This window comes from Cherax quadricarinatus, chromosome 81 (assembly GCF_038502225.1).
Source record: "Cherax quadricarinatus isolate ZL_2023a chromosome 81, ASM3850222v1, whole genome shotgun sequence".
Taxonomy (NCBI): Eukaryota; Metazoa; Arthropoda; class Malacostraca; order Decapoda; family Parastacidae; genus Cherax; species Cherax quadricarinatus.
In genome coordinates this window covers 10,795,840-10,813,641 of record NC_091372.1, presented here as the reverse complement: position 1 = coordinate 10,813,641, position 17,802 = coordinate 10,795,840, and the positions used below count along the sequence as shown (strand labels likewise).

At 38.2% G+C, this 17,802-nt stretch overlaps 1 protein-coding gene across 1 annotated transcript in view; it reads left to right on the top strand.

The window, feature by feature from the left end:
• Positions 1–1,009: 1,009 nt before the first annotated feature.
• Ns3 (nucleostemin 3) overlaps positions 1,010–17,802 on the top strand; it is a 35,999-nt gene continuing 19,206 nt past the window's right edge. Inside the window, exons 1-7 of the mRNA XM_070102391.1 lie at positions 1,010–1,179; positions 1,451–1,573; positions 7,985–8,109; positions 8,975–9,148; positions 10,918–11,581; positions 13,414–13,527; positions 17,274–17,427. Of these exons, the coding sequence (XP_069958492.1) occupies positions 1,090–1,179; positions 1,451–1,573; positions 7,985–8,109; positions 8,975–9,148; positions 10,918–11,581; positions 13,414–13,527; positions 17,274–17,427 (1,444 nt within the window). The 5' untranslated portion in view covers positions 1,010–1,089. The remainder of the gene's footprint in view (positions 1,180–1,450; positions 1,574–7,984; positions 8,110–8,974; positions 9,149–10,917; positions 11,582–13,413; positions 13,528–17,273; positions 17,428–17,802) is intronic.

Genomic DNA, 17,802 nt, shown 5'->3' with positions numbered 1-17,802 from the left:
CTTTCCTAGGCCGACCCCTACCCCGCCTTCCTTCCACTACAGACTGATACACTCTTGAAGTCACTCTGTTTTGCTCCATTCTCTCTACATGTCCGAACCACCTCAACAACCCTTCCTCAGCCCTCTGGACAACAGTTTTGGTAATCCCGCACCTCCTCCTAACTTCCAAACTACGAATTCTCTGCATTATATTCACACCACACATTGCCCTCAGACATGACATCTCCACTGCCTCCAGCCTTCTCCTCGCTGCAACATTCATCACCCATGCTTCACACCCATACAAGAGTGTTGGTATAACTCTCCCATACATTCCCCTCTTTGCCTCCAAGGACAAAGTTCTTTGTCTCCACAGACTCCTAAGTGCACCACTCACCCTTTTCCCCTCATCAAATCTATTATTCACCTCATCCTTCATAGACCCATCTGAATTTGTGTATAACTGAATAAACTTATATGGACCAGTAGTTAGTTAGTTTAATATGTTTATTAAGCACCCCGTACCCATCCTGTTGAAGGTACTCAAAAGCTTACAGAGGTACATAATGGGTCCAGGGACTGGGCCCCAAAGTTTTGATAGATGAAGAAGGTACAAAGGTGCCAGTAGTACTACCACAGTTTAGTTTTTAGTTTAATATGTTTATTATGCACCCCATACCCATCCTGTGGGCGGTAGTCAAAAGATTACAGAGGTACATAATTGGTCCAGGGACTGGACTCCAAAGTTTTGATAGCTGAGCAAGTTACAGAGGTAATGAACTCACAATTTACAAAGGTAATGAACTCACAATTTACAAAGGTAATGAACTCACAATTTACAAAGGTAATGAACTCACAATTTACAAAGGTAATGAACTCCAGGTAAGTCTGGTCACAATCATGACAAGTTACAAAGGTATTTACAGATTACAGAGGTACGTAATGGGTCCAGGGATCCTTAACGATACCGGAATTTCGGGTATCGGGTTTACACGGCTCCTCAGGGAGACTCAACCCTTCATCACCAACACAAACAGTAACAACAATAACAGTTTTCCTGACCTAGAGGAGTGCGTGGCTGCTCATTTAACATCTAAATCACCATCTACCATGGGTAAAAAAGGCAACCCGTCCTCCAGCCTCGGCAGGAGCATAATTAAGGACAGATTTGGGAAGAAACACAGGTCAGGAAGCTCCATGGTAAGGTCCTCAGAGGAAATAATCACTCGTAAATAAGTCCAGTTAGGTTACAGGTACCTGTATAACCGTTGTGGTTTAGCGCTTCTTTTTGATTATAATAATAATAATAATAATCGATTATAATAATGGTTACAGGTACATATAAATACATTCACGTAAATTATCATACATAGCAACATATGCCGATTTTTTAATATTAAAATGATATATAATACTGTTAATATAACTCTAAAGTTATATTTGTATATTCACATATTTTATTTGTTTTCAGTTACATACTTCAGAACTTGAAGATGGTCAGAACTGGAATCGCATCAACTTCCAGTCCATTACGGAACAAACTCACGTGGAAGACTTCCTGGCAACGGCCGAACTGGCGGGGACGGAATTTGTGGTAAAAACCCGTGGAAGCTGCCATTATACGCCAGTCGTATTGTTGTACCAGTATAAATGACTATAGTAATACTCTATACAACCTCTCCTCACTTAACGATGGATTCCGTTCCTAAAATCACGTTGTTAAACGAATTCGTCGTTAAGTGAGTACTACTGTAATGGTAATTGGTTTGTGTCAACCATCTTTGATATTCTTTTAATGTCACCTTTGCACCATTTATAACATTTCTGGTATATTTTTAAATGTTTATACAGTAGTTTACTGTATATTGAAATAAGCAGAATAGAGGAAATCAGCTTTAACCTTTTGAGGGTCGACAGGCCCTCTCCGAAACTCGTTCTCAGGGTCGGCCAAATTTCAAAAAAAAAAAAAAAATATTTTTTCTTATGAAAAAATAGAGTATTTTTTTCTAAACATTATAGGCTAAACAAAAAAAATTTAACGTCAATACTTACCGAGATATGGAGGTGTGAAATTTGCCAAAATTGAACAACATATGGTAACATCGCCGACTGCCGTCACCCGGTATTTTTCTATTTACTTTTTTATGTACTATTTTCAATTTTTTTTCAATTTTTCTTTTTCTGAGTAACTTTTATGGCCTCTGAGGCCAACATGATCAGTATTTTGTAAGTTATTTATTTTTCAATACTACACAATAAGGGCGTAAACACTGTTGTCATTATTTTGTTTACAGAAAATATTTACACAAACAAACAATATGAAATGTTGTTTATTACTATTTTTCTATATTTTATATACACATATACAGTCACAGGACATGTTTCTAGAAGTTCTGCAGCCTGTGGAACTCTTTGAAACATGGTGTCATGCACAGTGGAGTTTTGCACTCCTCACACATAAAACGAGTGTCTCTGCGTTGTCGTGGGCGTTTTTTTGTATGTGAACAGACGTAACACCTCTTCTGAGCCTTTTTCTTCAAAGCAGTAGCAGGCAGTTTTACCAGGAAGTGATCACCATGCTTCAGACGAGCAGGTAGTTGTTGATAATTTGGTGGGCGGTCAATTGCAGGTGCATTTCCTTGGTACTTGAATACTATTTGTCTGATGACAGACAAACAGAATTCGCCGTACTGTGGTTTGTTTCTGGTGCTCATCTTATACATATTATAAGCATTGAGCATGGAAATGTCCAGAAGATGGAAAAACAGTTTGATGTACCACTTATAACTCTTGCGAACACAATCAGCAAACCCAATCTGCATGTCACATTTGTCCACTGAACGCATGTTGAAGGTGTAATCAATCACAGCTGCAGGTTTTAGAATGGGTTCATTTCTCTCTCTATGCTGCCTGCCACTGTCTGCCATTTCATTAGGGTGAATTGATGACAACAGTGTGACATCTCGTTTGTCATGCCACCGAAATGCCATGATGTCATTGGCAGCAAACGCCTGCACCTCACCTCTGCGAGTGCCAGCATCAAACCTGGGCATATGTTTTCGATTTGCACGCACTGTGCCACACACATCTGTCATGTTCACTCGCAAAAAATCACTGAGTGAGGGGCTTGTGTACCAGTTATCTGTATATAATATATGCCCCTTACCAAGGTATGGTTCTATCATTGTTCGAACCACATCACCTGAGATGCCCAATAACTTCCCGGTATTTTGCAATGTATAACTTCCAGTGTACACAATAATATCCAATACCAGACCACTGTAACAATCACAAAGCACAAACAACTTTATACCAAAGCGTTTCCTCTTGCTTGGTATGTACTGCTTGAAAGAGAGTCTTCCTTTGAACAGAATCAAAGACTCGTCAATTACAAGCTTCCTGAAGGGATAAAAATGAGTACTGAATTTCTGTTTCAGATACACAAACACATTCCTAATCTTATATAACCTGTCAGTTCTGTCAGGCCTGGTTTTATCTGAGAAGTGAAGCATACATAACATTAGCACAAATCGATTCACTGGCATTATATCACTGAAACCTGGTGTTGCAATCAGGGGGTCTGTTGACCAGTATGATTTCACTTTGTGCTTATACACATGTGGCATAAGCATTATTGTGGCAAAGAAAAGATACATCTCAGCCACAGTTGCCTCCTTCCATTGGTGTAGACGTGATTTTGGTGAAAGTATTGTGTTTGCCATGGTGTACTCGTAGTATGTGTTGCTTTCCATGACAATACTTTTCATCAGTGGTTCGTCAAAGAATAACTCGAAACATTCCAGTTCAGTGGCATTGTTCCCAAGTGCACAAGATGGCCGTATTCCACTTTGGCTGCCATCAAACTGGTGGGGATTTGGAACAAAATTGACAGCTTCCTGCCAATCCCAGGTGCGGTCTGCTGGTGGGTACTGGACAATGACAGGCGGTTGTGGTTGTGGAGGTTGTGGTTGTGGAGGTTGTGGTTGTGGAGGCTGGTGTGGTGGGGGAGTGGGGGATGGTAGCCTTTGTTCTAGATCAGCTGAGGCAGCGGCGTGGCTGGCAGCGTGGGTGGCAGCATGGCCCACTGCTGGTGCCTCACCGCCGGCACCACTACCACCACGCACATTTTCCATCCCAATTGCAACAGTATCTTCGTCATTTTCACTGTCTGTTCCTGTTGTACAGCCACGGGATGTACTCCGAGATACACTCCTTCCCCTTGGTATAACATATGCCACACTTCCAGAGCGCATATATCGTCGTATATACTGACGCTTCACTGGGGAATATTGCACTTCACTATCACTACTGGAACTAGTTTGAAGAGCTTGTAGTTCATATTCACTATCACTATCATCACCCATGCTCTCATCTGAGTCTGGGATTTGGGAAAATAGAAGTTTCCTCTTGGGTTCTGGAACAACTGAACGTGAACACGAGGGCCCAGCACCAGAGGTGGAAGGCTGAGGGTCGTCTGGGTTTTCTTCACTATTACCGATATTATGGTCATTAGTTTCGGTCAAAACCTCACTAAAACCACGAAACTCATCTTCACTGGCACTTCCATCACTATTAGAACTGTCACTGGGGAACAAAAGTGTCCCAATTCGCCGAGGAGTGAGGAGCTTCTTACCGCGAGGCATGGTGGACATTGTTTACTAAGAGGGCATTCCCACAATGCACCACTGGGTCCCAGATTTTTTTTCTACCGTGCACACTGACCACGCAGACCCATTCTCTCACACCTAGGCCTACCAGCCTTTTCGCGCGAGATTTGAGGCCGCTAGAATTTATGCGTACTAGTACGTCAAAAACCCCTACGCGTAAGACGTACTAGTACGACGAAAACCCTCAAAGGGTTAATAAAATTATTTAGGTATAAATATTGGTCAGAGAGCCTGTTGTAAGTTGGAGGCATCGTTAAACGAGTATGTCGCTAAGTGAGGAGAGGCTGTGTATCTAAATCGTAGAACCGGTGGGATTCGAACCCATGGGAGGAGAGTCCTAAAGCTCCTGGGTCACTTTATAGATCTGTTTTTAAAACTCATTTACATTTAAAATTTGGATGTTAATAGTAGAGTAATTATCTGTTTATATTTACCAGAGCAGAGATGTGTTTGCAGTGTCTTGTCTTAAGTAATTTGTTCTTATATTGTTTTTTTGTGAGTGTGAACAAGGTAACATTTATGAAGGGATTCAGGGAAACTGGTTAGCCAGACTTGAGTCCTGGAGGTGGGAAGCACAGTGCCTGTACTCTGAAGGAGGGGTGAGGATATTTGCAGCTCTGAGCTGTAGTATTGGTGCCCCTCTGGCAAGACAGTGATGGAGTGAATAATGGTGAAAGTGTTTATTCTTTTTTGGGTCACCTTATCTCAGTGGGAGACGGCCAGTTTGTTGAAAAAAAAAAATCAGTTTTTAGTGACTGAAGCTCTTAATACTTCCTCTTGTAATTCATTCCACAGATTTATTACTCTGTTAACCCTTTGAGGGTCGACAGGCCCTCTCCGAAACTCGTTCTCAGGGTCGGCCAAATTTAAAAAAAAAAAAAAATTATTTTCTCTTATGAAAAGATAGAGAATCTTTTCCCGATCATAACGACACCAAAAGTTTGAAATTTGATAGAAAACTTACGGAATTATGCTCTCGCAAAGTTAGCGGTCTCGGCGATGTTTACGGATCGGCGATTTTGCCCACTTTGAGCCCCATTTTCGGCCAATTTCACTGTACTAGTCGACAAAAAACATGAATATTTCGCTAGAACTCCATTTTTTCTATCGAATGGGTGCAAGAAACCACCCATTTATAAATTCAACTATCCAGTACAGTGGTCAGAATTTAGCAATTTTGCCAATTTCACACAAATTTCAAAAGATACCAATTTCGGAATAGGGTCCAGAATAAACAAGAAAGACATTCCTGGCACTAAAATGACATTTCCTCTAGTCATTAGTCACGTCTCAAGGCCCCTCTTATATTCTTTTGCTTTCCACTTTGAATTTTTATTCTCACAAAAAATATAAGATTTACTGTTATGCAGACTACTGCATTAGTGTAAAAAATGGTATAAATATTATTGGTGCACTTGTGAAAGAATATTAGACTCACCAGTTGACGTGTATTGCACGCTTGGCACGATTTGTTTACTTTTGAAGTTTGGTAAAAATCGAACATTTCTGCTACTTTGAGCTCAATTTCAAGGCACCTTTCATTGTAAAACCAGTCAAAATCATCTCAATTTCAGTAATATGTCTTCCATTCTATAAAATGAGACCAAGAAAACTAGAATACAACGATAAATACTATACGAAAATACACTGCAAAGTCGCTGATTTATTAAAAAAAAATGGAAAAAGTTTTTTTTTTCTCATTATGCACCGTGTGCTGCAGGATTTTTTTTAGACTGTGCACACTGACCACATAGACCCATTCTTTCATATGAAGGCCTACCAGCTTTCTCCCACTAGATTTGAGGTCGCTAGAATTTATGAGTACTAGTACGTCAAAAACCCCTACGGGTAAGACGTACTAGTACGACGAAAACCCTCAAAGGGTTAAAAAAAAGATTTTTGGTATCTCTTCAACTCTGCTGTATTAGAGATAATGTACCTTGTTACTAACTACACTAATTTGATGAGCATATTTCAGATTTTTTTGTGCTACTCAACATTTTCTGTATATCATCCATATACTTGACATTATTGTATTTCAGATAAGACAAATGCTACATTATATATACAGTAGGACCGCTGTATCCACAGGTTTGGTTTCTGTGGTTTCAGTTATCCGCGGTTTACCCTTGTCCAAAAATAACCCTTAATTTGACTTAATAATGACACCACTGTGCATAAGTAGTGATGGTGACAGTTCTTCAAAGTTTAAGAGACGTTGTGAAGTGCTTCCCATCAGTGAAAAAGTGCTAATTCTCAACTTATCGTACTTAATTTATCATTTAAACTTTATCACAGGTATGTATGTAAACATAAAATTACTTAAATACAGGGTTTGCCACTATCTGCAGTTTTGGGTATCCACGGTAGGTCTTGGAACATATCCTCCACGGATATGGGGGTCCTACTGTATACCAAGCATACCTAAAAATGGCACTTGGGACAAAGGTAATGCAAATCTCTAAAAGAAAATATGAAAATGTTTGTTTCCTTCCAAAGAAATGAAATACTGATTATCAGTTTATCAGTACACATACTAAATGTACTGTACTCTATTAGAAATACAGTGGAACCTCAAATATAGAACTTTCTTCAGTCCAGAAGGCTGTTCAAGTGTCGTTACCGAATGACTTTATTCCCATCAGGAATAATGTAAATTAGATTAGTCCATTTCAGACCCTCAAAAATACACTTATAAAAGCACTTACAAAAATACACTTTCATAATTGGTTGAGTTGGGAGCAGTTCGATTTTTGAGGTTCCACTGTACGTACATGTTCCAAAAAATATGAGATTTGCCAGAAAAAAAAGGTTTAGTGTCCAGTTTCACAAAATTTTACCTGTTTGGTACTATATTTAATTGTTACAGTTTCTCCTGTGGTAATTTCATGATGTTTACTGCATATATATAAAGTTTACCATAGATTCTGCATCATATTTTTAATTCTAAATCATAACTTTAAAAGTTAAATAATATTTATTAGAAGGAAATGCTGAATAGGAATATAAACTCGGTGAAAAGGGGTGCATTGGGCACAATAAATGAACACTGTATCAATGTCTGTGGCCCCAGACTGTTCAACATCTTGCCAGAAGATATCGTAGAAGTAATCAAGAGGGAACTGGATGAGGCTATGATGGATATGTGGGGTAGTGGGTCCCCAGCAGCAACAGCCTGGTTGACCAGGCTAGCACCAGAGCAGCCTGGTTCACGGCCAGGCTCTGAGAGTAAAAAGACTCTTAGAACTCGTCAAAGGTATATCAAAGGTAGTGTATAAAAAATATGCAATATACAATTCTCACAATTCACCCAAAAAAAATACTGTATTATATTTCAGGCTGAAAAACTGAATGTGAATTTTGTATGTCCTACTGCAGTAGCAGGACTGTTGACCAATGAAGAGACTAAGAAGATCCTAGCAGCACAGGACGCCAACAGGGAACTCCTTAGGATTCCTCGCAGGTGTTTACTAATACAGATATTTTTCCTCTGCAGTGCACCATACTTTATTTCTTTATTTCCAGATTCCATGGTTGCATTTATCATATTCTTTAACAGTCTGTGTGAATAGACCATGGAACTGGTGGGGATTGAACCCATGGCAAATGTTATTACGATTTCGTGAGTCATAAAGTGTGTAGGCCACATCTGGATTTTGGTTTTCTTACGAACTCTTTGTGAATTATAATAAAGATATACAGTAGTATGTAGTTTTAACAAGCACGATTTTCATGCATTAAATCCATGTTAGGCCTACTGTTCTGTATTTTTTTTTTTTGCTGGAGTTCTGCCTCCTATTTGCAGAGAAGCTATGTCTGTACTTTTTAAGGCCTGTAGGATTTTACCCAGATTCAAGCTTTTTCTTGAGAAGTTACTGAGTGCTCATGCTTGTCTTACTTTGCACTTCTTTATAAATCGAGAGATTCATGAATAAGGCCCAGGACGTGTTTTCTATTTTTTTTTAATCCTGGGGGATTTGTGCTTATGTCATATATAATTTATAGGGTAGACAGAGGTAATGAAAAACTGTCTGGATCCTCAACTCTCCTGTCGTTTAGTGGATTACTGCATTTTGGGCTTTAGAAATGAGCAGTAAATGTTGTGGACTTTTTCTGACAAACCTCAGTTTTTGCTAGAATATGCATATATGCTTCTAGAAAAAATCTAATATGATTAGGCTTGTCAGGGCACATGATTGTGAGGTTAGAATTGGTACTGTATACATTTACAAAACTGGTTAGAAGGGGCACCACCCTAATTCAATACATGTAATTTGCTATCTAGTAAAGTAGAGGCATGTTATTTTGTATAACTCTCTCATTACTAGGCCGCCCTGGGACGTTACCACCACACCGGAGCAGTTGGCCGAGGCAGAACGCAGCAGTTTTCTGTCTTGGCGTAGAAATTTGTCCAAACTCCAGGAGGTTGATGGCATAACTCTGACGCCTTTTGAAAAAAATTTAGAATTTTGGAGACAGTTGTGGAGAGTAATAGAAAGAAGGTTTGTAAAGCATTTAAAAAAAAAAAAGTTTGTAAAGCAGTTCTTTTATAGAAGGAAGGTTTGTAAAACCATTTTTTTGTAGAAAGAAGGTTTGTAAAGCAACTGTATAAAACACTAATTTCTATTGGTGTTTTAATAAACCACTGGAAAGGTCACATTTATACATTAACCCTTTGACTGTCGCAACCCCCAATCCTGAGGTGTCTCCTGGTGTCGCAAAATTTAAAAAAAAAAAAAAATTATTTTTTCTTATGAAATGATAGAGAATCTTTTCCCGATTGTAATGACACAAAAAAAACGAAATTTGATGGAAAACTGACGGAATTATGCTCTCGCGAAGTTAGCGACCTGAGCGCTGTTTACAAATCGGCGATTTCGCCCACTTTGAGCCCTATTTTCAGCTAATTCCATTATTCCAGTCGCCCAAACTCATAACTATATCTTTAGAACTCTATTTTTTCTATCGATTGAGTACAAGAAACTGCCCATTTACCGATTTCAACTACCTAATAATGTGGTCAGAAATTTGCAATTTGGCCAATTTCACGAAAACTAAAAAATATGACAATTTCAAAATAAGGTCCAGAATGAACAATGCAGACATTCCTGGCTCTAAAATAACATTTTCTTTGCTCATCAGTCATGTCTCCAGGCCCCTCTAATATTACTCTTGCTTTCTATTTTGAATTTTTATTCAAACAAAAAATAGAAGACTTACTATTATGCAGACTACTGCAATACTGTAATAATTGTATAAATAACATCAACCCATTCATGACTGCATATTAGAATGGCTAGTTGGACATTTATTGGACAATGGCATCATTTGTTTACTTTTGAACATTGGCAAAAATCAAACATTTCCCCAACTTTGAGCTCCATTTCTAGGTTCTTTTTATAGTAAAATCAATCAAAATCACCTCTATTTCTATAATATGTTTTCCATTCTATCAAATGAGACCAAGAAAACGAGAATACAACAATAAATACTATACGAAAATAGACCACAAAGTCGGCATTTTAATTAAAAAAAACGGTCAGTTTTTTTTTTCTCATTATGCACTGCGTGCTCCAGGATTTTTTTTATATGGTGCACACTTACCACACAGACCCATTCTCTCACATGTGGGCCTACCAGCTTTCTCCTGCTTGATTTGAAGCCGCTAGAATTTATGAGTATATATACGTCAAACACTGTACCTCGTAAGACGTATATATACGGCCGCGACAGTCACTGGTTATGATCAACCCCAAACAAAAACTTATTTTTAATACTTAACAATACAAGTGCTCTTGACTGACATTGGGGTTATGTCCCGACGAGCCCATTGTAAATTGAAAATATTGTAAGTTGAATAGGAATATATGATAAATAAATAAGTCAATAAAGAACTATTGTCACTGAATAAGCAAATAAATAATTACTGTAACTAAATACTGTACCAGTGTTGAAAATTAAATAAATGAATAAAAGTTATTTGCTATTTAGAGTGACATCTAAACTGTTATATCTGTGCATCTCTGGCAAGACAGTGATAGTGTGAATGATGGCAAAAGTGTTTCTGTTTTTGGGTCGCCCTGCCTCGGTGGGAGACGGCCAGCGTGTAAAAGAAAAAGTTGTGGATTTGCCCCCTTCATGCCTGGTAATTACCTTGGATTTCATCTCCAAAGTATAATTGCTTTTGCGCCATCATAAAGTCGAAATATCGCAGGTCGAACCATCGTAAGTCAAGAATCACCTGTGTAGTAACATACTTTCTCTTTTTCAGTGATGTTGTGGTTCAGATTTTAGATGCTCGTAATCCTCTGCTTTTCCGCTGTGAGGATTTAGAAGCTTACGTCAGAGAGATCAGCCCAAACAAGGAAAATCTTCTCCTTGTCAACAAATCCGACTTTCTTACTGAGGCGCAGCGAGAAGCATGGGCACAGTACTTCAGAGAAAATGACATTAAAGCAGTTTTTTTCTCTGCACTGAATGGACAAGAGCTGGGTGAAAGTGAGCAGGAGGAACATGAAGATGAAAGTGAGGTGAGGAAGGAAGAAGTGCAGGGTTCTGATAACAATGACAGTGAATATCATAATGTTAATGTTGAAGAGTGTCGCCAAGACCTTGAAAACTTATCAACCAAATTACAAGAGGAATTAAGCGGAAATGGAGGAGACGAAGATTGTACATCACTGCCGGAGGAAACTACTCGCCCTCACTCACAGTTGGCCTCTTCCACCTTTGTCACCTCAAGCTGCTTGTTAAGTAGAAGTGATTTGATAGAAGTCTTTCACACAATTCATACAAAAAAGCGAATATTGGAAAAATCAGTTACCATTGGTCTTGTGGGGTATCCCAATGTTGGCAAGAGTTCGACTATCAATTGTCTCATGCAAGAAAAGAAGGTCTCTGTATCAGCAACTCCAGGCAAGACGAAACACTTTCAGGTATGTGTTAAAAATAATGAAAACCTACTTTTTTATGGTGTGTTGAAGTTTGATGGATTTAGTTTAGTTCAACCCAGTACAGTGGACCCCCGCTTAACGATCACCTCCCAATGCGACCAATTATGTAAGTGTATTTATGTAAGTGCGTTTGTACGTGTATGTTTGGGGGTCTGAAATGGACTAATCTACTTCACAATATTCCTTATGGGAACAAATTCCGTCAGTACTGGCACCTGAACATACTTCTGGAATGAAAAAATATCGTTAACCGGGGGTCCACTGTACATATGTACATACATGCACTCACGTGTGTATCTGGAAAGCAGCAAGTTGAGATATAGAGTGAGGACTTGACCCCTGCAACCACATATAGGCGAGTACATACAGGTATATGTAAGGGAGTGCATATAGATATACTTGGAGTATACCTAGAAGGGGTTTTGGGGGTCATTGCCCCTGCATCCCAGTCCATAACCAGGCCTCACAGTGGATCATGGCCTGATCAACCAGGCTGTTACTGCTGACCACACATAGTATAAACACATAGCAGTATGGTTGTCGTTCTTGATTTTTTGACCTCAATGAAGGTTCGTTGATGTAGGCAAGGTGCTTTTAATTCTAGAAATTGGAACAATCTTTCCTTCCTTGGATCAAACCTGATTGCCTCCTATTTCCGTGGCTCTGTATGATCCCCCCTACGGTTTTAGCCCTTTATAATGAATATACTAATACAGTAATTGATTCTCTGAGTGTGTTACTCGGTAAATATTTTCAGTGTTTGACTGGGTTGAGTTTCAGCTCCTGGGCCTTTTGAGGGCATTAGGCTTCTTGAGTGTTGAGCCACAGCTGCTGGGTCTGTTAGGTCTCTTGAAAGTTTTAAGGTACAAGTATTAATGTTGTCTGGAGCAAGGGGCTGGTAACCTCTTCTGTATAAATTACTAAATGTAAAAAGGGAATTTTTTTTTTTTTTTTCTTTTTTGGGTAACCCTACTTTTGTGGGAGACAGCCGGTGTGTTAACCCTTAAACGGTCCAAACGTATATATACGTTTTTTCAACATTTGAAAGTATGTAAAAATGTACGTCATCTTTTGTTTTTTTTACATTTGAAAATGTGTAAAAAAACTTTTATCTACATTTTTTTTTATATTTGAAAATATGTAAAAAAACATAGACCTACTTTTGGAGCACTACGGATATGAACGTCGATCTATTTGGACCGTTTAAGGGTTAAAAGAAAAAAAGTATTAATGTACAAATGTACAGGGAAGCGAGGCATGTAATACCGCTCTCAGATTACTAGCAACTGAAATATATCTTCTATTTAGAATGTTCATTTGTCTTAAGAAAATATATGTTTGAGTAGTAGTCGAGTGATTCCTTTTTTTTTTTTTCACGGAAGGCACCTGCAAATGTAATTCATATTGTTTACTTTTTGCAGTAAATCGTCACTATAAAAGAGTAATGGGAACTGTCCATGTGTTTGATAAATTAGAATAATGTTAAAAAATTGCAGAAAAACACTAAGGTACCCTATTGTATATCTTGTATAGTACTGTACCTACAGTACATCTTCTATAGTAATGTACACACTACAGATATACTCCAGTAAATATGGAAAATAAATGAGTTAAAAGTACACTTACCTAGCTGATTTTGGCCATTACATTGAGGTCCATTATGTCGAGGTCCAGTATATTAAGACCATTATACTGAGGCCCATTATATCGAGGTCCATTATATTAACGTTCATTATATCAAAGGTTTACTAGTATTTCAAATTAATGATATACCCAGTGCTGTAATGAACTGTAATACGCATCTTTGTTTGCAGACGCTGTATTTAAGTGATGACATCATATTGTGTGATTGTCCTGGACTTGTGTTCCCAGCATTTGTTGCCACCAAGCAGGAGATGATTGTCTCGGGAATCCTGCCTATTGACCAGGTAAGTATTGTAATATGTCTACACTACTGTCTAAGGAATTCTGTCTGTTGACCAGGTAATTGTAATGTGTGTACACAACTGTGTGAGGAATTGTCTGTTGATTGGGTAATTATGCTGACATCAGATGTTTACAAAAAAAAAAAAAAATGCAGTCAACCCCCCAAATTCCTGGGAATTGTGTTTCTAGAGGTCCTTCTCTCACCTCCCTATCTTCCCTTGCTCTTGTTCTCAAATTCAGCATCTGCAAATATCATTACATTTTGATGGTACAGTAATACCCCGAGTTCGGCCATAATTCATTCCAGAAGGCTGTTTGAGTGCCGTTACCGAACGAATTTGTTCCTATAAGGAATAATATAAATTAGATTAGTCTGTTTCATACCCCCAAAAATACACTTAAAAAAGTACAGTGGACCCTCGACCAACGATATTAATCCGTTCCTGAGAGCTCATCGTTAATCGAAATTATCGTTAGTCGAGTTAGTTTTCCCCATAAGAAATAATGGAAATCAAATTAATCCGTGCAAGACACCCAAAAGTATTGAAAAAAAAAATTTTACCACATGAAATATTAATTTTAATACACACAAACTGAAGAAGACATGTACAATTACATGACACTTACCTTTATTGAAGATCTGGTGATGATTGATGGGATGGGAGGAGGGGAGACTGTGGATGGTGTTAGTGTTTAGAAGGGGAATCCCCTTCCATTAGGACTTGAGGTGTCAAGTCCTTTTCCGGGGTTACTTCCCTTCTTCTTTTAATGCCACTAGGACCAGCTTGAGAGTCACTGGACCTCTGTTGCACAACATATCTGTCCATAGAGGCCTGTACCTCCCGTTCCTTTATGACATTCCTAAAGTGTTTCACAACATTGTCAGTGTCACAATTGAACACTTGTTCAGGTTTCAATTCTTCACTGTCTATGTACTCCTTGAATTCCTGCACATATTTTTCAGCTGCTTTTTGGTCCAAACTGGCAGCCTCACCATGTCTTATCACACTATGTATGCCACTACGATTCTTAAATCTCTCAAACCAACCTTTGCTGGCCTTAAATTCACTCGCATTACCACTAGTTGCAAGCATTTTTCTAATTAAATCCTCATGCAACTTCCTAGCCTTTTCACATATGATCGCTTGAGAGATGCTATCTCCTGTTATCTGTTTTTCGTTTATCCACACCAATAACCGTTTATCAACATCTTCTATCACTTGCGATCTCAGTTTCGAAAACATAGTTGCACCTTTGGCAAGAACAGCTTCCTTGATTGCCGTTTTCTTGGCCACAATAGTAGCGATGGTTGATTGGGGTTTTGTGTACAACCTGGCCAGCTCGGAGACACACACTCCACTTTCATACTTAGCAATGATCTCTTTCTTCATATCCATAGTAATTCTCACCCTTTTTGCTGTAGGGTTGGCACTAGAAGCTTTCTTGGGGCCCATGGTGACTTATTTTGCAGGTGCAATCACTAAAAACGCTGTGATAATATGAAATGTTCCGATTGTATGTTTGGATGGGACCGCGGTGGCTGGCTGGCTTGTAAACACTGGCCACAAGTGGACGTGTCTCAGGCGGAACGAATCGTGTTGGTCGAGTTTTTTAGCGCTAGTCGAGGCAAAATTTTTGCGTTAAAATGTATCGCTAGTCGGATTTAACGTTAGACAATGTCATCGTTGGTCGAGGGTCCACTGTGCGTACTTACAAAAATAGACTTATGTAATTGTTTGAGTTGGAAGCTGTACGAAACTCTGGGTACCACTGTATAATAAATTCCTTTCATTTGCATTTCAGAGGCCATATCTAATTTAAATGTTGCTTTAAACTCATTAATATTGACATCCATTAGAATGACAGGAAGGTAGAAAGATTTGAGCATAGGAAATTCAGTTGAGCAAATTGTGAGCTCAGTCTTATGTTAGGCAAATGGGCATAGATGTAACTAATGTGATGTTTTTATTATGGCAACGTTTCACTCCTGGAGAGTGAAACGTTGCCACAAACCATCACATAAGTTGCATCTGCGTCCATTTATCTAACATTTTGTCGGTAATTCTTAACCCTTTCAGGGTCCGTCCCGTAGATCTACGGCTTTACGTTCAGGGTCCAAACCGTAGATCTACGCCATGAGCTCAGCTCACTCTGATAAACTGTGAGTGGTACATTTGGGCCTAGATATGAGAGAATACATCTATGTGGTATGTGTGCACCACATAAAACAGATCCTGCAGCACACTGTGTATAATGAGAGAAAAAAAATGAAATCATGATTTTTCGATTAAAACAGCAACTTTGCAGTGTTTTTTCGTATGTTTTTTATAGTTGTATTTGCGATTTCTTGGTCTCATTTGATAGAATGGAAGACATATTACAGAAATAGAGATGATTTTGATTGGTTTTAGCATTGGAAATGGCTTGAAACTGAGCTCAAAGTAGTGGAAATGTTAAATTTTTGCCGATATTCAAGAGTAAACAAACGACCTCACACATCTAATACACGTCAGCTGGTGGGTCTAATATACATTCACAAATATGGTGATGATATTTATACAATTATTACAGTATTGCATAAGAGTAAATCTTCTATTTTTTGGTGTGAATAAAAATTCATTATGTGAATAAAAAATCAAAATGGAATTTATTTGTAAAGCCTCAAAACATAACTAATGAACAGAGGAAATGTTAGTTTAGTGCCAGGAATGCCTACATTGTTCATTCTGGACCCTATTTTGAAATTGGAATATTTTGAACTTTGTGTTAAATTGGCCAAATTAACAATTTCCGATCACTTTATTTTGTAGTTGAAACAGTTGACTTGGCGATTTCTTGTGCTCAATCGATAGAATAGAAGTAATACTAGTGAAATAGCTAAGAATTTGGTTGATTGGAATAATGTAATTGGCCTAAAATGGGAGTCAAAGTTGGCAAAATCGCCGATTCGTAAATATCGCTGACACATCAAAATTCGCGAGAGCATAATTTCGTCAATTTTCCACCAAATTTCGTACTTTTTGTTTTATTACTTTCACAAAAAGATTCTCTACGATTTCATAAGAAAAAATAACAAATTTTTTTTTTGAAAATTCTTGGACACTGGTGCGTGACTCCAGATTTGGGCCTTGGACCCTGAAAGGGTTAAGAACTAGACAGTTTACTAAGTACGACTTTTTAAATATACAAAAAAGAGAGATAGCCAAGTGAACAATAGTACAGAGCTAAATATGTATTAATAAAGTCACACAAAACATTGTAAATCCAGGCAAAATTGGAGACTGATTGCTAACTGAATCTTAAGTTTGGTCTTCTACGTAGTAGCTGTATGCCAAGCCAAAACAAAATGGGCATCAGGAATAAATCATAGCCATTTGTGGGAGACTCTTCAGGAAACATTTTGGACAATCAAATAATTTGCTTAAATTAAGTGTCCATATCCTGATGGCATGGGATTATTGATGCTGCAACAGCATTTCCTGTGTACCATATGAAGGTAAACATTATAGAAACTTGCAGGTGATAGTAAACTTGTAAATGCTGTTTTAATATTTATGTGCAACTAAGCCACACATAGGAGAAACTTTATGAAGATGTTTCGGTCCAACTTGGAGCGAAACATCGTCATAAAGTTTCTTTCTCCTACGTATGGGTTATTTGTGTATTGTTCCAGTCATGCTAGTGTGCCTTTGTGTTCTTTATTGTTTTAATATGTTTACTAAAATTTTAACTTAATCCAACTTTGTAGATGCGAGATGAAGTCCCTCCTGTCAACCTTGTAGCGAGCCAGATCCCACGGGAGGTGTTTGAAAACATCTATGGTATTAAACTTCCTCCTCCTATGGAAGGGGAAGATGCAAACAGGCCACCATCATCAGAAGAATTGTTGAATTCATACGGATGTTAGTACTTGCATTAAATTTTCTTATAAGACGTTCCTCGACTTACGATAGCGTTACATTCCGATAAACTCATTGTAAGTTGAAAATATCATAAGTCGAATATGAATACGTATATGGTAAATAGATAAGTAAATAAATAACTACTGTCACTGAATAAGTAAATAAACATATAATTAATGTAACTAACTAAATACCAGTCCGGCTAACCGGTTTTCCTGAAATACAATGTCTGCACTTAAACCCCTTAACTATCCAAACATAGATTTACAATGTTACCACTAGCACTCCAAACATAGATTGTTTTATTTTTCCTGCCTCCAGATTTGTCACGATTGGCCTGAGATGCCAATTAACATAGTCATTTTTTTGTTTTCA